The 20140-nt window shown below is 39.7% G+C and overlaps 1 protein-coding gene across 2 annotated transcripts in view; it reads left to right on the top strand.

Moving 5' to 3' along the window:
* CWH43 (cell wall biogenesis 43 C-terminal homolog) overlaps positions 1-20140 on the top strand; it is a 48796-nt gene that overhangs the window by 8080 nt on the left and 20576 nt on the right. For both annotated transcript variants that reach the window (XM_063108390.1, XM_063108391.1), the window contains exons 5-10: positions 408-609; positions 4809-4897; positions 9294-9551; positions 12297-12422; positions 16764-16843; positions 19759-19864. In XM_063108390.1, coding sequence (XP_062964460.1) covers positions 408-609; positions 4809-4897; positions 9294-9551; positions 12297-12422; positions 16764-16843; positions 19759-19864 — 861 coding nt within the window. The remainder of the gene's footprint in view (positions 1-407; positions 610-4808; positions 4898-9293; positions 9552-12296; positions 12423-16763; positions 16844-19758; positions 19865-20140) is intronic.

Consider the following 20140-nt stretch of genomic DNA (forward strand, 5'->3'; position numbering starts at 1 on the left):
TTATCTCTCTGGGCACACAGAGCATTAGACGGGAGCTGTTGGGAGGAAGCAGCCTGGGGTACTAGGAATGTTCCACTCAACTTGGATTACATTTGTCCCCTGAACATATCATTTATTTTTTCTGCATATATTTTAGCCCTTAGTGTTAACTTCACATGAAGTAAATAACTCTGTTTTTTCACTTATCAAATTCCAAAATGCCTGTTCTTCCTTAAACCATTCCTTATCTGACCTGCCTGAAATCATCTCTCAGCACATTCTGCTTTGTATCATAGTTGCACGTCTCCTCTCCCCTTCTAAAGTAAGCTCCTTGAAGCCAGCTATCATTTCTTACTTGCTAAAAGTCTGGTAAATATAGAGGGCAGATTTCCATGTAACTGACCCTTTTCCATTTTTTATTATTCTAGATGGTGACTGCAGTAAACCTGAGGGAAAGAAGACTGGCGAGACAGCTCAGGGGATGGCCTCCAGACCTAACTGGCTGTTGGCAGGGGCTGCCTTTGGTAGCCTCATGTTCCTCACCCACTGGATTTTTGGAGAGGTCTCTCTTGTTTCCCGATGGGCAGTGAGTGGGCATCCCCACCCAGGGCCAGATCCTAACCCATTTGGGTGAGTTTGGGATCAGAATCAATCAAGAAGTTGGCTATGATGGTTGGAGGAAGACATACCTCCTTTGTTGGACAGCTGGATCTATGCTGCCCACATATTTCATATCCAGTCTTTCTAGATATCAGAAACATTGCATGAAATTATTGTGTACCTGGAGGTGAAGGAGCCTGAAGGGTATTTGCCCCTGTGCTGAAGGATGGCTGAAAAGTAGGTGAGGGAGGACCGAGGGCTGTGCATAGCTAAGTAAGAGGTTCCTGGAGCTTCTAGAGCTCCTGCATTTGTACTCAGAGGAATCCCCACATAGATGAGCATTTTCAATAGCAGGGAGGGTACAGCATTCCATGGCCATTTTCTCTCGATCCTACTGTTACAGTTATGGGAATTTAGTAGGAAGAGACCACAACGCCCTAAGGAGAGAGACCAGGTTGGCAGGCTGGGGCACAGATCTCTAGTCTCTGCAAAGGAGAGAAGCCCCAGGAGATCTCTGTGTCCCCTGGAACTTTGGGACTTGGTCCAACCATGAGGCACACAGGAAGTTAGCACTGTTTTTTAAAAATTTAATTTAATTTTATCAATATACATGTAGTTGATTTTCATGTCCCTTTACTGAATCCTCTCTCCTGCCTCCCTCTCCCCTCTTCATAAACATCATATTTGTTTGCTTGTCTTAACAAGTTCAAGGAATTGTGATTGTTGTTTCTTCTTCCCTGCCTCCCCCCATTTGTTTGTGCATTTATTTATTTATTTTTAGCTCCCACAAATAAGTGAGAACATGTGGTATTTCTCTTTCTGTGCCTGACTTATTTCACTTAATATAATTTTTTCTAAGTCCCTCCAAGTTGCTGTGAATGGTAGTATTTCATTCTTTTTTATAGCAGAGTAGTATTCCATTGTGTAGATATACCATAGTTTCCTTATCCACTCATCTGATGATGGACATTTGGGCTGGTTCCAACTCTTAGCTATTGTAAATAGTGCTGCAGTAAACATTGGTGTACAGGTATCCCTTCAACATGATGATTTCCATTCCTCTGGGTATATTCCCAGCAGTAGAATAGCTGGGTCATATGGTAGATCTATCTGTAATTGTTTGAGGAACCTCCAAACCATTTTCCATAAAGGCTGCACCATTTTGCAGTCCCACCAAGAGTGTAGGAGGGTTCCTTTTTTTTTTTTTTAAAGGATGACCAGTAAGGGGATCTTAACCCTTGACTTGGTGTTATCAACAGCACACTCTCCCAAGTGAGCCAACTGGCCATCCCTATATAGGGATCTGAACCAGTGGCCTTGGTGTTGTCAGCACCACACTCTTCCAAGTGAGCCACAGGCCGGCCCTAGGAGAGTTCCTTTTTCTCCACAACTTCGTCAGCATTTGTCATTCTTGGTCTTTTGGATTTTATCCATCCTAACTGGAGTGAGATGGTATCTCAGTGTGGTTAGTCTGTATTTGTCTATGTGCTTGGTCCTCATTAACCCTCTCTCTGCTCTTCCTGATCTCTCTTTTCTCCTGTGGCCATGTCCATACCTTCATGCAAAAGACTGGAGGAACCTTTAAAAGGGCTGCCTCATGTATCTTTTCTCTCTGGTAGTGATGAAATGCTCACAATTGGGGACATGCAGCTGCCTGCTGGATCTTTCCCCAGTAGGCATCTGGGCATATCCCACAGGCTTCTGAACCTCAGCTTATCCAAGTCTGGACTCAGTATTTCCCAGTCCCCAAAACATGTTCTCCTCCCTCATGCCCTGGTCTACTCCTTCTACCTGCCCCATCATCTAAACCTGAAGCCAGGAGTTATCCTAGAGTTCTGTGTCTTCCTCATTTTCTCTAACTCATGTCTACTGCTTCTCTCCAGTCCTCCCTTCCTGTCTACCCCCACCCACATCTGCCTGAGTTGGAGTCCTCACCATTTTTCATCTGAGCTATTGCTGTTGTCTCCTAACTGTGCCTGTTTAGTGTAGTTTTCTCCACGCTGCTGCAGAATGATCTGTCTAAAATGCAAATCTGATTCCATTGCTCCTTTGCTTAAAGCCTTTCAGCAGTTTTTTCTCCATACCAAGGGAAAATACCATCTCCCACCCCACCCCATATGAGACAGGATCTGGCCCCCTTACTTACCTTTCCAAATGTTCTCTGATCTTATCCCTGTGCTTCCCCTGGCTGAACCCACTTGCAGTTCTCTGGAAGTGCCAGACTGTTCCAGTGCTCCATTGCGTGAACATGCTGTTCCCTCTGCCTGGGCTTCCCTTTCTGCCTTGACATCCTGGCAAGCTCTTATCCATTCTTCAAAATCCAGCTCAAACATCTCTGTGAAGTCTTTTCTGATTTTGGAAGAGCAAAAGGAGAACTGGGCCAGGAACCTGAGGCTGGGCTTGAGGCTGGAGCCCTGGTGGCTGACAGCAGCTCACCATTCAGCTTTGGGTCACTCACGCTACATCCCTGGCCTTGTTCTCACCTGTAAAGTGAGGGCTTTGTTTTCTGACATTCTCTAATTCTCCATGTTGGAGTGAGTCAGGAAAGATAGAGCTGCAGCTCACGAGACCAGCACTTCCCAAACCCTGTTCTGTGGAACACTGATTGTCTTGAGATGTTAACGGTTACTCTGAGGGGGAAGAAAAAGGCTTCTAGATTAAATAGGTTTAGGAAATACTGCATTTCATATCCCTTTCATATTCACATTTGCGATTCACAATGCTCATTAGCATACTAGAGACTCTTGGAGGTTTCCCAAACTTATTTGAACAAGGCATTCTTCTTTAGAACACCTATTAACATCTCATAAAATAAGTGTTTCTCAGAACCTTGTTTGAGAAATATTGTGTTAGACCATCATTGCCCACCACCATCACAATAGGAATTGCTTTCCAAAATTCATTAATTCCACTTAAGGACATGGGTCGTAGATAAGTTTTGATAGGAGAAAGAGGGGAAAGAGAGGTTCTCAGGGTGCTGAAGGGCCCTTGGGTAACCAAAGGAGCAGAGCAGAGCATAGACCCTAGGAGGGCAAGGGTGGAGGGCAGATAGGGTCTTAGTCACAGGTTCCAGCTTCCCATCGGCCCACCCCAGCACTAGCAACCCCATTACTCTTACTTTTCTGTAGCACTTGCCACCTTCTGACACTTCTGCATTGTTTATTGATGGTGTTTATTGTATGTTTCCCACACTACAATGGAAGGGCTATGGTATCTTCATTCATTGATGTATCCCAAGCACCTAGAACAGAGCTTCGCACATAGTAGGCACTCATAAATATTTGTTGTTGAATTGAGGATAGAAAAACATCAACACCATCCTCCATAGTCTTTTCTCACATCTGGTCTTCCATGTTCCCAGGATAATCCTTAACCTCAGGAGGTTGGGGCAGGCAGTATAGTGGCCAAGAGCCTCCTGCCAGAGCCTGAGGACCATTGGCGGATTCTCAGTCCCATGTGGGCTATTGTGTGTGACTCCAGACAGGTTATGTAAGTGCTCTTTCTCCCAGTATTTTCCTCTGCAAAATGGGGATAATAATAGCATTGACTTTGCAGACCCACGAGGATTAAGTGAATCATAGTACAGGTAACAATCTTAAAACAGTGCCTCGTATGCAGTATATGCTATGTTTTTTAGCTTAATTTATATTACAGCAACTTAATTGAGTGTTGTATTGTAGCTATTATTACTGCTGAATTTCCCCCTAAAATCTAGTTAAATTCTCTTTTTCCTCCTCCTACAAGTTTTTGCTACAATAGCAAAAGAATGAAATAGTTTGTAGTTGTTTCTAAAAACACACAATTGTCAATTATTTATCAAACTGACACTGGTCTCAGGAAGGCAGAGGCTATATATAAAAGCAGTATTGACGTAGAGAAAAGAAAGAAAAAAGGCAAAATAAATAGAAACTGTTTCCAATAATTTTTTTCTTTTTGTCTTTGGCAGAGACATGACCAATATGCACTATAAGTTAATAACATGAAAAAACTCAATCACTATGTTTCTGTTGACATGAAAGACTGCTCATATCATTTATCAAAGTTTTCATTACTTCAGTGTTCTGAATGGGTAGGATATTGGTTCTCAATGGGCTCTCATTATCTCATAGGTTGTTTCACACTTATATTATCTCTTGGATGTACCTAGAGGTAGGAGGTATACTTCTATTTTATATTCAGGACAATGAAATATTAATAACGTCAAGTATATGGCATGTCATTTTTTACAGAGGTGCAGTTCTGTTGGGCTTGGCAAGTGGATTGATGCTTTCAGCTTGTTCATGGTTTCATGGGACTAGCTTCCTCTGGTGGGTTACAGGTATGTGCAATTTGCCTGTGTGCCATCACTGAGCTTGGTTATCCAGTTTACTTGCAAGCATGTGCAAATAGACTGGAAGTAGATGCTGCCATACAGACATGTGCTGTGGCCAGACAGACTGTTACAACTATAACCCAGATGCCACTAAAGTCACCGGTGACCACCTGCTCCAGGTTCCTGCTTCCTCCTATTTCAGTCTTCCTCCTCCTGTGGCTGGCATCTCATTCCCCTGGACTACACTGCCATAATATACCTCTTCTCAAAAATACTTATACAATGCACAGGTGTAAGTGGCAGATTTTACTGAGGATACAGAAGGTTACACTTTGCCATGTTGCTAGTTGCTAGACCTTTCTGTCTTCAAGATTCCTTGCTTTTCCATTTTTCAGAAATGCCTTCCTTTGGGATTCCATAAGGAAGCTCATTTTCCCTTTCTCTTTTACATGTAACACTTTAGCTCCCCATCCTTCTATCTAGCTTTGGAGTCTATGTTTGCTGGGTCAAAGACTGAACCATCTGTTCTTGGTCACACCCTTTAGGGTCCCAGAAATACTGGTGAAGGCTGTTGTGTTTCAGGCTGCCCTTTTTGAGCATGAGGGAGCATTGTACGTATCTCCTGTGACCTAACTATGCCACTCCTCCTTCCCCTTAAAACTCAGAAATGTTTATAGTCAGTTTTGCTGACTATAAGAAAAAAATCCCCCACTCTGTTACAGAGCAAGTGCTATCTTTGGTTTCTGTGAGGAGAGATGTCCTCATACATATTAATTAAGAAGGCGATCCAGAGTGTCGTGCTAGATGCTGCGTATGGGTTGTGAGACTGTGTATCAGTAATAGATGTGGGACGAATAGCACAAGTAAATTCCTGCACACCATCAGCTCTGTCACCCTTGCATGGACATGCATGTGTGATCCAAACAGCCTGCTAAATTAGTGAGGGTGGCCAGGGCCTCTTCCTTCTGGAGCTGTGTGAGCTAACCGTTGCAGCCATGTTGAGCTGTTTTTACTTGCTTGTGTATTTTCCAGTAGGCATTCCCTCTGGAGTCTGTGTGCATATAGAAGTTTTTTCTCATCAGAGAACTGCTTCAGGAGATTCCTGAGGGAAAGGGTCAGATAACTTTGTGGATGCAAAGTTTGCAATGAGCACATGCGAGTATAGCTTCTTAATCTGTATGCAATTTGGAACAGGAAAATGAAATGCACTGAAAGTTTGTTCAGCATTTATATCATACCTTTTCTAATAGAATATAAGCAAAATGCTTATTGGGCAGGTAATTAACAGCTTCATTTTATACATGGGAAAACTGAGGAAGACAAAAACACAGGCCGTTAAAGAACAGAAAAGCTGTGAACTTGTAGTCGTATATTTATTTCCCCTGATAAGTAAGGTCATATCCTTGAAAGTCAAACCTAATCTAGTATTGCGGTCTCTCTGAAGTATTAAATAGTGGTTTCAAAGACTCTAAGGGCAAGCAGATTTAAGGCTTTTAATAGGCAATTTGCAGTAGAGGAAAGCAGGGCCATAATTCGTGAGCTTTCTGATCTCCTGCTCACCTGAAATAAGTTGGAGCTCACACTTAATTATCTGGAGATGGTTCCCACTTTTCATTGTGATTCATCTCTGGACACCACATGATAAAGCGGAGTGTAGCAAAAGGAATCATGTTTTCCCACTGCACAGTTGAAGCTTACAGTCCCAACTGGGGACTCAGCATAAAGTTAATTATGGCAGGGACAGAAGAATTTCATAAAAGAAAAGATACAGGAGCTTTAAATCTTGATAGCAATTAAATTAGTAAAATCAGAGTTCTAGTGAAAGAAAAGGCATAGATGTAGTGAACTCATTGATAGGACTCCAGTGTACTATACAGTGTGCAAATAATGTTATCATGTGAAAAACTCGATCTACTGAAAACTAACATGTCGGTTATTATAAATGTTATTGAAATGCTATTAATTCTGCTTGATGTCTTAGATGTTGTAAAAATCTGGGGAGATTATTTGGAAGGGCTCAGTCTCCAACAAAAACAGTTAAGGTACAGTTAAGTGAAAAAGGCAAAGTGACTAACAGTTTGTGTCATATGCTACTACTTGTGTGCAAAAAGGAGAGCAACACACACATGTATTTCTTGGTATGCATAGAAAAGCTCTGGAAGGATGTACTAGCAAATGCTAACATTGGTTGCCTTCATTAACGGGAACTAGGAAGGTGGCAGGATCGGAAGTTCCCTCTTGTACCATTTCAATTTTGGGTTTTGAATTTATAACCTACTTAGAAATAAAATTTTAGTGTATTTAAAAATAAAGAACCTATTTGAAAATAGAAACTAAATTAAAAATAAAAGCAACAGCAGTCAAAGGAAATTTAAAGCTATGTTTACTTTCTCTCCAGATAATTAATTCTCTGTAGTAAGACAAAGGCAACAAAATCATTCTAACAACTTTAGATTAGCATGTCAAATTAGGACTCATTCTTTGAAAAATAGTGCTGTAAGCCAGTAATAATCACTAATAATTATTACTAATAATTAAATAAGTGTAACTTAAAATGCCATACAATTTTCATCATTAATTTGGTAAAGATTTTTAGAAAAATAATTTGGGGAGGATTTGAAAGATGTCGAGACTTTTGGCAAGTTTTCTGCAGGAAGTAAAGACTGGTATAACCTTCCAGGAAAGCAGCTGGACACAAATGATGACTTTAAAATGCTTATACCTCTTGACACAGTAGTTATACTGCTAGGAATCTGTTTTAAGGAAATAATTGGAGATGTGGTAAGAGATTTATTGATAAAGATGTGTATCACACTGTTATTTTAAAAGCTTGATATTGGAAGCTTCATAAAGGGTCAACAAGAAGAAAATAGTTGCTTATATTATATATTTATCCAGTGAAGTATTATATATACATAAAAATGTTTTAGAAAAAAATTAACATGAGAAAATATTCTTGATATATTTTTTTTTTTCGTGACCGGCGCTCAGCCAGGGAGTGCACCGGTCATTCCTATATAGGATCCGAACCCGCGGCGGGAGCGTCGCCGCGCTGCTAGCGCAGCACGCTACCGAGTGCGCCACGGGCTCAGCCCAGAAAATATTCTTGATATAATGTCACATAAAAACCTGTAGATAATCCTCAAGATGGGGTACAGTTCCATTTATGTCAAAATACTTCTATATGTACATGAGAAAAGACTTCAGAGAAATATACAGAAGTGTTGATCTTAGGTAATCCATAATTGCCTCTTTATGGTTCTGTATTTTTAAAATTGTGCAGCGAATAGACATTACAGTTGTTTTATTTCAAAATGAAAAATTACCATGGTAGGATCTAAGTATTTGAAGTTCTCACTGTGGAGTTAAACTCTGTGGGTTGTAGAGGACCTGGAATCAGTTCTCATGTCTAGCTGAGTGATGTTCATTTGTAAGTGGGGAGGAAGAGACAGTTGCCTGGCATTGCCCCGTGATGGTGCAGGTGGAACTTGTTAATGGATATGAGTCAAGGGGTGTTAAGAAGCCAGCTGGAACCATTTTCTGCTCCCGCTCCTTTTCTGGAGTTCTTGCCCCAAGCAGCGAAGAATCTGCTGTAGATACTCTTCCTTGAAGGGTGGGTTCCATTTGTACAACATGGACTGAAATGTTTCAAAAATGTTGTATTATCTATGGACAGATGTTATATTGATGGTTCCAAGATAGGGTGGACCCTGAAGTGCTGTTTCGAAGCTGATTTCACAGGAATTGAGAGAAAGGTTACATGACCTCAGTGTTGACTCAACAAACTAACATTTTACTAAGTGCCTGCTGTGGACCGGGCAGAAGGCACAGCTCCCAACACCTGGAACCGCAGGATTGCTAAACCAGCGAGCCTACTAACTACCTCAGCCATGTCTTCCTTTGGGGCTGTGTGGTCGGGAAAGTCAACATACATATTGTAGGACAAGGGGAAGCATTTAGATGGGCAGAAATTCCTTTAGAAAGTCCCTTAACAAAAACGTTCTAGAAACCACACTGACTCTGTTTTCTAATGTTCTGTATCTGGCTGGTTAAATTTAACAGACGTATTTTTGATATTATAGATTATTTCAGTTTTTACTGTAAAACTGCCTTCTTCCCTACCCCCTCCCCTCCTGAGAAATAGCACTGGACCGAGATTTATTAGACTCCAATTGTACCTCCAGCTGTGCCAGTAACTGGCTGTGTGTCCTTGAGCAAATCCCATTAACCTTGCTAGACCTTAGTGTTCTCATCTGTCTGGAGATTGGACAGTATACTGCTAAGGCCGCTTTTGGCCTTAAGTGGCTATAAATTGCTATAATAAAGCTTCTTGTAAGATTTACTGCTTTCCTGTCATGTTTGTTCTTTGTTTTTGATATTCTTCTTCCTCTCTCACAAACAGGAGCGACTTCAGCTGCAGGTCTCCTTTACCTGCCCACATGGGCAGCTGCTGTTTCTGGCTGTGTGCTCGCTGGCTTCACTACGTCCATGTGGCCTCAAGTGATTGGACACCTCATTAGCTCAGGGACAAGCCCTGGGAAAACCATGACCGTTGCCATGATATTTTATCTTCTAGAAATATTTTTCTGTGCCTGGTGCACGGCTTTTAAGTTTGTCCCAGGAGGTGTCTACGCTAGAGAAAGATCTGATGTGCTTTTGGGTGAGTACATTTAAAAGGTCTGGATTAAAGTAACTGTTCAAAAATATCCTTGAAGAATGATAACTAGGATTTAGCACTTTACACGACTGGTGGAAATAAATAGGATGATATTGCTTTCTTAGTAAAATAGACTCAATCAAAACAAAACAAAAACTAGAAAAAAACTGGAAGGATATCTAAATGATAAATTAAAAACAAATTTCTTAATTCATCTGTGCATTTCAATAATGTTTAATACTACAAAGGCCTTTTAAATGAATTAGTTGTGAAAATAGTTTAATCCATAATATTTTTACCAATAAAATATATGTATTATATATATGTATCTTTGTGTAAATGATAAATTCCAAAGTAGAGTAAACATATTTTCCATTTCAGTGCTTATGAACTCACCTACAAAAATTAAAATTTCATAAACTTAGCTCAGTTTAATATTTTAAAAATTGCCTTCTGGCAATAAGGAAATTATTGATGTATACCAGACATCAAAAATCAAATGTTGCCAATCATTTAGTTTAAATAAAACATGTTGTTGGGAAAATAGAATAGTTTGGTCAGGGTCCTTGCCTCGGTCCCGTTGGGTGTGGTTTTAGCACATCCATTGTAAGTAAATTGTGTGTGTTATGGAGTTATTGCACATGCTTACCAAAGTATCTTTAGTTTTTTGCCATTCTTGAGAGGGAGAGGGGTGGGGGAGAGGGGAGGGGGAGGGGGAGGGGGAGGGGGCATCTGCCTCAAGTGTCTGCTGGGCACAGCCATGCTTTCCAACCTATGGCTCCAGGTACCTAGTTCATAGGCCTGAGTGAAGGGGTCTGGTGACCCAGCCTGGTGTGCGAAGGGTTTGTGACCCAGTCTGTGAATGGGCTTGAGAGGTCTGGGAGCTCCAGACTCAGCCCTAGCTCAACCATCGGCTCAGTCGGTGCAGGATTACAGGCAGGTAAAAGAGCCCGACAACTGGTATGTTTGCCTAGCTTTACCATGGGCGTCATGAACAGGATAGAGAGCTAGACAATTGGCGCTGTGAGGATTCCAGGCCTTAGCCTACCCAGACACATGTCAAATACTTTCACAATAAAATCTTTGAAAAACAAGGAGACAAAACATGCTAATAGAGGACCCAGTTCTTTGTTTGTGCATTCATTTTCCCATTTGATTATTTATCCTGCCCGCCTGGAGTTTTAGTCAAATGTGGGAAACACCATGCATAAAATGGGACAAATTCTTATGAAATTACAATTGGGAATGACTGCTACACAGGAGAGGTGTAGGCTTCCACTCGGGTCTGTTGCAGTTGCCTTGGGCCTCTATATGCATCTGACTCCTCTGTACATGAACTTTTCTACCCCATGAGCTGGACATCTGTTAGGACAGGCTGGTTTGGAAGATATATTTTTAAATTACATAAAATATTTCAGAAAAATCTTTTGAGCATTTGATATTTCTGCTTAGTAGTCAAGCTTTCATCTAAATAGAGAAATACATTGCTGCATTTCCTCTGCTATAATCTTGGCTTTGCAGACTTTATATTTCTTCTGGTTTCCTCTAGGTGTGCGTATTCGGTCCTGCTCTATTTTCCTGTCCAGTGCCCTGCTCTTCTCTTATTCTAGCTTGCGTAGGGGTCTGCCATGTGAAGAAAATGAACGAAAGTAAGAACCGTTCTTTACATGTTTCCTTAGAATGTTATTATGAATGATGAGCTTTTTGGGTTCCTTCTCACTACTTGTAGGATTGCAGAAACAGTGCATTACTACAGCTTCATGCAACTAAGAACTTATTTTTTAGTAAGAGTGCGCATTATATAGACGAGGCCACAAAAACCAAGGAACGTTGATAATGTTCAAAGTAGCTTTTAATACAACTGATTTGAAAAGAATCTGTATTATATCAGAAATTAGTTGTAAACTTATTTTCTAGGTTTCTCCTGAAAATGGGACATTTAAGTTTTGTTGCTAGCCTTTCACCTAAGCTTAACTTTTACTTGACATTTCCTAATTTACATATCATGTCATATCTCTGTCTCTGTTCTTATTATGCATGATTTTAGAAATACATAAACTTTACCTGTAAGCTACTTTGTAGGGCATCCCAATTGATTTTATTTTTTAAAATTTCTTATTTTTATTTATTTTATTATTTTTTTACAATGGAACCAATTTCTCGCTAGGGCATCCCAATTTAGCTCAGCTTTATTGACTGGCCTGCGGGCACACTGTGAGTTCTGGCATGCATTCTCTGCGAGGACACTGTGCCCAGAGTTTCCCCATTCCAGGCCAGAATTGTTGCCACAAGCACTGTCATATTAAGAACTTCCATATACTCCATTGTATTCTTCAACTTGGTGCATGTGAGGGCCCTGCTGTGGAGAAGATTAAGTTGCTCTGGCAGCTCAGAAGGTTCCTTTCTCTTGTGCTCCACGGTCCCCTGCCCGATCAACAGTCAGTGATGAACACCGTCAGCAACCTAACAACTAGCAAACACTCAGGACATTCAAAGAAATTCCTGGTCAGGAAAAGGCGGGGGTCCGCTGATTTAGAGTATGATTCTGAGAACCCTACCTGATTTCTTATGATCGCCCCAGTTAGTGAAAGCACTGTTAGCAGTAATTGCTCAGGTGCTGAGATAAATTAACTCAGTAACTGAATTTTCAGGGCATGGTCATTTAAAAGTAATCTTGGCTCCTGGAATTTATCATTGGAAGGATTTTTGGATTAAACTGTGATATATTCTTTCTTTCTCTTTTAACAGGGACAATGATGGTAATTATTGGGCTAAATATGCTATTTGGTCCTAAGAAAAACTTTGACTTTCTTCTTCAAACAAAAAACAGTCCTAAGGTGCTTTTCAGAAAGAGTGAAACATACATGAAACTTTGTAAGTATAGTTTTCTTTTCTTTTTTAAAAACATTTATTATATAAATTTTTAAACATATGAAATTAAACAGTATAATGAATCCTCACATTCCCTTTGTTATCAAATTAGGCTCTTGGGTCCCAAAGTCATAGAAATGAACGATGCACCCAGCAGTAAAGCACTTTATTAAAAGAGAAGATAGATTTATGCATAAGGGGGATAGCTATAGGAAAGCTAGCACCCCGAGAGGAACTGTTCAGGGTCTTTTCAGGGCAAGGGGTTAAGGGATGCAGGCCAGCATCACCATCCTGCACCTCTGGAGGTGGTCCATACTGTCCTTCCTGGTTGTGGCATGGGCACATGCTTAGTTAGGGCTTTGGGCCTTGTGCCTGCTCAGTAGCTCTAAGATGGTGGTGGTGTTCATTATCCTCACCTGAGGAGGGTCATTGTAGTGGTCACCTTGAAGCTTTGTGCACTTGTGGGAATTCCTAAAGGCATCTTAAGGTTAATCTGTAACTTAATTTTTCCAATTACAGTAAACAAACCTTGGAGAGGGGTTTTGCAACTCAGTGAATATCTGTTCCCCTATTATCTCAGTTTATTTTATCAGGGCGGGCCATGGGGTAATCACGTTCCCTGGCAGCTTTCGTGAAGGAGGAGTGGAAAGGTAACAAAGTGTCCTCTGCAGGGAAAATGGAGTCAGTTTGGTTCACAGGCCTCACCTTCACCCAGTTTCAACAATTGTCAACATTTTGCCAATATTGCTAATAGCTATCTACCCTCCTTTTTTTTGTTTGTTTGTTTGTTAGGCACTTTAAAGCAAATCCCTTGAATGTTATTTCAACCATAAATGCTCTGGATTAGTTTTATTTCACTTCTAACATCGATAAGATGATTTAACAGATAGGATTTCCAAAATGTTCTAATAGTTGAGACTATTTACTCCATTTCTTTTGTTCTCCTTTTTTGGAAGATTAAATATGTTAATGTCTAGAATGTTGATGAACTAGTAACTCAAACATGAAATTATTCAGTATCTGACTCAATTAAAATGGACTGGATTAAATAAAAATATTTATTGAATGTATGCAAAGTGCAGATAGTATATTAGGTAGTTGTTATGTAGGATAGAAAGACATGTAAGCAATGGTCTCCGCCATCAAGAACTCAATACTTTAATAAAGGAGACAAAATATTATAGTGTAAAGAGAGAGAAAGCAGTTAAGAAGTTGTATAAATTTCCAAAGTATTTCTAAAGGAAATGCCACAAAGCAGTAAAACCATTATGTAAAAATCTTCATATATGTTCATCCTAATTTGAAATGATCATATTTAAATTTAGGGGAAATGAATTTTTTGTGTGTGTTCTTATGTTTTGGTACATACCTTGAAATGAGAATCTAGCAGTTTTTGTTTTTAATCTTGACAGTCTTTGTCTTTTATTTTATTTTATTTTTGGTTAAGAACCATAATTCTTTAATTCATTCATTAAATTGAGACATTTGGAACAGTTTAATTATAGAGTTCTTCAGACCGTTATGTGGTTTTTAAAAAATAAACTTTATATTTTAGAGCAGTTTTAGGTTCACAGAAAAATTGAGTGGAAGGTACAGAGATTTCCCATATAATCACCTCCACTATCAAAATCACTCACCAGAGTAATACATTTTTTTTTATGATCATTGAACCTCGTGAATGAGTCAGTATACATCGCTATCACCCGAAGTCCTTAGTTTACATTAGGGTTCACTCTTGGTGTTGTACATTCTATGGGTTTTGACAAATGTAAAATGACATGTATCCATCATTACAGTATCATACAGAATAATTTCACTGCCCTAATGTAGAGCTCGGGCTAATGTTGGAATCCTGCTAATGTCGCCTATTGTCGAGCTCTTTTATCTGCCCATAATCCCGCACCGACTGGGCCAATTGTCGAGCTAGGGCTGGGTCTGGTGCTTACAGACCCCTCAAGCCTGTTGTCCAGACTGGGTCACACAAACCCTTCATACGCCAGGCTGGGTCACCAGACCCCTCACACGCAGGTCTATGAGCTAGGTAACCAGCCAAAAAGGTCCTTGGAGCCATAGGTCCAAGAGCTTGTTGGTGCGCAACAGATGCCTGAGAGAGTCCACACCAGCCAGGTTATTTACACACACACAACTTATTTACAAAGAATGTGCTGCACCACCCCCAACTGGATTGAGGCAAGGGACCCTGATTAAACTATTCTATTTTCCCAACACCTAAACATCCCATGTGCTCCACCTATTCATCCCTCCCTCCTCCAAATGTCTGTCAACCACTGATCTTTTTACTGTTTCCATCATCTTGCCTTTTCCAGAATGTCAGTTTTTATCTTTTAACTTGAGAGATTAATCTATTTTTATAGCCATTTCTGATGTATTATAATTTTTTCCATCATCTTTGCTTTTTCATTTTCTACTTCCTCTAGGTATATTTTTTTCTTCTTGATTTCTTCTGCATTGATCAAGTTTTCTTTTTCTTTTTTTCTTATGTCCCTCCTCCCTACACCTTTTTCTAGTTTGGAAATTATACTTTCAATTCCTATTCTTTTAGTAGTTGCTTATTCTTCTCTCAGCACACTGAAGATAATATTCATCTGGCTTTTGGCTTTTATTTTTGCTGTTGAAAAGTCAGCTGTCAGTGTAATCATTGCTCCTTTGAAGGTAATCTTTCTTTTCTCTCTGGCACTTTTAATGATTTTTCTCTGTTTTAGTGTTCTGCAGTTTCACTATGATATATGTGGGTGTGGATTTTTCTTTCCCATCTTGCTTGGGAGTCTTTGGACTTTATGAACCTTAACAGTCATGTCTTTTATCAGTTCTGGAAAATTCTCAGCATCATTTCTGCAAATATTTCTTCTTTCCCATTTTTTCTCTTTGTTCCTTTTTGACAAATTAAATATGTGTTGGGCCTTCTTATTCTGTTGTCTATGTCTCTTACCCTCTTTCATATTTTCTACCTCTGTTTTTTGTGTTGCCCCTTGTACTAATTCTCCATTTACTTTGTCTGCTCTGCTGTTTATCTTGTCCATTGAGTTTCTAATTTCAATTATTATAATTATTATTTTTATTTCTAGAAGTCTATTTGATTTCTTTACAGATTTTTCTGATCACTGATTTTAGTTGTATGTTCCTTAGTCATACTTTTGAATACCCTCTTTTATGTTCCTGAGCATGTTACACATATTTATTTTATATTCTGATTCTGAAAGTTCCAATTCTGAAGCCTTTGTGGGCTTGATTCTGTAGGTGTTTTTTCCTGCCAGTTCCTGTTTATGAACACTTGTTTTCTTATATATTTTATGATTTATTTTGACTTTAGGCTCAGGGTCCTTGGAACATTTTTAGGGAAGATTCTTTGAAATCTGGGTTTAAGGTAGGGGTTATGTATACATGTCTGTTGGGAAAATAGAATAATTTGGTCAGGCCCCCTCGCCTCAGGTCTGGGTGGGTGTGGTGCAGCACATTCTTTGTAAACAAATTATGTGTGTGGGTGGAGTTAGTGCGCATGCACACCAATGTATCTTTTTAGTTTTGTTGCTTAGTGTGTGTCAGAGAGTTGTGTGGAGCAGCAGCCCTGAAGGCCCTGAATGGCTGGCTGGCAGAGAGCTTGCATCTAAAAATAGAGCATGTTTACTTTGCTGGCAGCTGCTCAGTTTTTCTTTGGACTTTGCTGGTAGCAGTTGAGTTTCTGAGTTTCTCTTTGGACTGCCTAGCTCCTAGATGTGTGTGTGCTGAATAAAGACTACTCTTTCTTCTACCAAGGCTCTAAGGACCTTTCTTCCGGTTACCTAGCTCATAGACCTGTATGTGAAGGGTCTGTGACCCAGTCTGGATAATGGGCTTGAGGGGTCTGTGAGCTCCAGACCCAGCCCTAGCTCTACAATGTCACACATGAAAATTAATCCAAGAATTAGAATTTCCTCTGTATACAAAATCTAATAGATTAAAATTTGGATTTGATCTATTGGCAAAGGCCAAAATAATTTTATAAAAATTATTATTATTATTATTGACAATTTTAAAAAATTGAAACATAATTGATTATACATATTTGTGGGGTACAGACTTGAATATCAATACCTGTGTACAATATGTGGTGATCAGATCAGGATAATTAGTATACTGGTGTTTACAAATGTCATCAACCTTTGTGATCCTTAACCAATTTCTTGATAACCTCCCCTCCCCCTTTCCCACCTCTAAGAACCACAGTTCTTTTCCCTTTTTTTCGAAAGTTCAACACATTATTGTGATTGCTGTTTCTTTATAAAAATTACTTTAAAAAAAACAAATTTAGTTTCTTTTAAACAATTATTTCTTCTTTCTGTTTAGTTTTGTGGCTGCTTGTTGGTGTGGGGTTGTTGGGATTAGGACTACGACATAAAACCTATGAGAGGAAATTAGGCAAAGGGGTAAGTAATTAAAAATTTTGAAATAGAATTTTATGTGATATATGTGTATACATAAAATTTTATACTTTACCATTTTGACTGAATGCTAGACCTGGATCTGATGACTTCAGGGCCCTGGATCCCATCTCCTTAACCCTTAGGGCACAGGCTGATAATATAGTGGGATTATTTTATGAAGTTGGGTTCTTGAGATGGGATAGATCTATATATTAGCAGCAAATTGCTCATGATTTTGTTGTATAGAGCTATTTTTTTCATTCGTGACTTGACATATCTAAACTATGAAATAAGGAACTCTTTTATAATGGACTTCCATGTACTCTATGGTAGATATTGCTGAAGACAGCAATGTGAGTTTCTTTGATTTAAGAAAAATATTACAGAATTCTTGACTTTGCAGATTATGGGTAGCTTCTGTATTGATGAGTCGTGGAATTTTTCTTGTCTCTTTGTCTCTCGCTATTACAGTTTTAAATGTTTTAGTGTCCCCTTCTCTTCTAGAAAGGTGGGCACAGCAAGAGTATGTCATTGCAATGCTGTGCTTTCTACACGCTCTGAAAAAAAGTTCAGTGTGTTTCATAATGCAGTCAGAGTTACGGTTTTGGCTAAAATAGAATTTGAGGGTTAACTCTGAATTCTAGCAATCTGTAGTACCTGGAAAATTTTTCATATTAAATAAAAAGCTATACTGCTGATGGAGACCATGTTTCTCTGGTTCATCTGTGTGCACCCAGCTCCTTACAGAGTGCTCGGCACATATTCAGAACTCCGTAACTATTTCTTAATAAGTAGATAATAGTAGACCATCATTATGTGGTCTCTTACTTGTGCTCCTTAATTGTTAGTCACTGTTATTGCAACATAATGTCCATCAGAAGAGGATACCTAATCTCAGCCAGGAGTTCTTTTTTAAAGGAGTTATTAGAATTGGATTTAATACTTGTTTGTTCATCCCTTCGTTCATTCATTGACTTAACAAATGTTTACTGAATGTCTGTTTATGTGCCTGGTGCTGGGGACACAGAGGTTAACAAGTTGGACAAGATCCCTGTCCTCCCAGAGTTTGCATTATTGTAGGGGAGAAGATGGTATTCAGAGGAGCAAATACAGAAAGACGTTCATTTGAGATCAGGCTATGAAAGAAATAGGACTATTGTATAGAGAATAACTTGTTAGAGAAGACTGCTCTGAAGAGGTTACATCTGAGATGAGACTTGAAAGTTGAGAAAAAGCAGTTGTTCAGAGAGCTAGGATTCAGGCTGAGGGAGAACTAAGCTTGGTGTGTCTGAGGAGCATCAGGGTGACCAGCGTGGCAGGAGCCCCTTGAAGAGTGGCAGGAGATGAAGTTGGAGAGGCTGGGGAGGGCCACATCTCAGAGGGCCCCAGACCATAGTGAGGAGTTCTGATGTTATTTTCCTTGCAATAGAAGCCACTGGAATGTGTTATGCAGGAGAGTGAAGAAAAATGACATACGTCAATTGGCTGTTCTGTGAAGAATGGATTGTAGGGGATTAGAGTGGATGCAAGGAGATACATTCTAAGGCATTTTCATTTGTCCAGAAGAGAGACGATGGTGCTTTTGACTGCTGTGGTGGCAGTGCAGTTGGAGAGATGTGGATAGACTTAGAATATATTTTGAAAGTAGAACTGATAGGATTGGCTGACAGGTTGGATGTTGCTGGGTGAAGAGAAGGAAAGAATCAAGGATGATTTCTATGTTTTTTTTTGAGCAACTGGATGGAAGGAGGTAGCATTAACTGAGATGAAAAGAATGAAGGAACAACAGGATTTGGGTGAAGGAATCCAGAATAAATTACAGATGTATAGTTGTGTGAAAAGGGAGAACTTGATGAATATAATCATGCTCCTTGAAATCTTTGTTGATGGTTCCATTTTCTTTTAATGACATTCACTAAACTGGGTAAGCTTGAGTAAAGATGAAACACCCAGCTCCCTGCTGGTACAACATGCACACTGACCTGTGTATGCAAAGTAGTGGTCCTCCCATGCAAAGACGTTGCTGCTAATCTTTCTTCTAACTGAACTTGTACAATCCAGTTTGAGTTGTGTTTTCAACCTGAAAGTGGTCATGGATTTGCTCTAATCCAGCCATTCTCTTTCACTGGAGCCCTGTTGTAGATCAGCAGGTATTCATTGGAAATGGATGCTTACGGTTGTGCAGTGCATTCTCTGACTGGCTCATGGACCCAAAAGATGAGCTCTTCAAGGGGGCTGTGCTCCTCCACCTTGGCCTTGCCAGGACAGTAGGGGTGTAACAACATTCATAACTAGGTGAGAATAGGCTGACCACTTTATAAATATGTTAAAGGTCTTTATGTATCCCTCTGTATATGATTCTTTACACCTGCAAGAGTAACCACTATCCTGTGTATGGTGTTTTTTAAAAACTAATGTTCCTGCGTTTCTTTATATTGTTACTACATGTGGTCACTAGACAATATTTTCTATGCTTTTAACTTTATCTAAATGACATCTGACATATATATTTTGCAACCTATTTTTTCAACTTAAAAACATCTTTTGAGATTCATCCACATGGAAATTTGTAGCCCTGATTCATTTATTAGGGCTGTGTAGTGTTCCACTGTCTGTATGTAACACCATTTTCCTATTGATGGACAGCTGGGTTGTTCCTAATTTTTTGCTATTATAAGCAATGCTTATTATAAATACTCATTTTTGAAACATTTCTCCTAACTTCCAAGCTTAAAGTAGATATTCACAGAAGATTGATTATGAGACTACCATATGGCAAATATCTACTTATTTTTATGAATTAAAAGTGGGCAACTGTTTAAGGAAATTATTTTGCCAAAATGTGAATTTTGAAACTGAGTCACCAAAATGGCCATTGTTCACAGTCATCCTAAATTACTATTAAAACAATTCCTCAGGCACCAGCCAGAGAGGTCTCTGCCGCCATCTGGCCTTTCAGGTTTGGATACGACAATGAAGGATGGTCTAGTCTAGAAAGATCAGCTCAACTGCTCCATCAGACACGTAAGTCTTGCTGGAGTGAGTTCCAGGTTTTGAGAAACTACTACTGGTACTTTTATTTTCAGCAAGGCCATAAGTGATAGGAGGAGGCTTTACTTTGGTGGGCAGCTGCGGGAGGACCAAGCTTCTGTAATCACATCTGTCTTTGCTGGAGAGCAATTAATTCAGCTGATTCTAAACAGCACCTCATACTGGGTAACTGCAGGGGATTCTTGTCACACTGCTGTTTTTGCAGATGCCCCTGCTGGTAGCTCCTGTCGCTTGGGGACCCACTGTTGG

Source organism: Cynocephalus volans, chromosome 9 (assembly GCF_027409185.1).
Source record: "Cynocephalus volans isolate mCynVol1 chromosome 9, mCynVol1.pri, whole genome shotgun sequence".
Taxonomy (NCBI): Eukaryota; Metazoa; Chordata; class Mammalia; order Dermoptera; family Cynocephalidae; genus Cynocephalus; species Cynocephalus volans.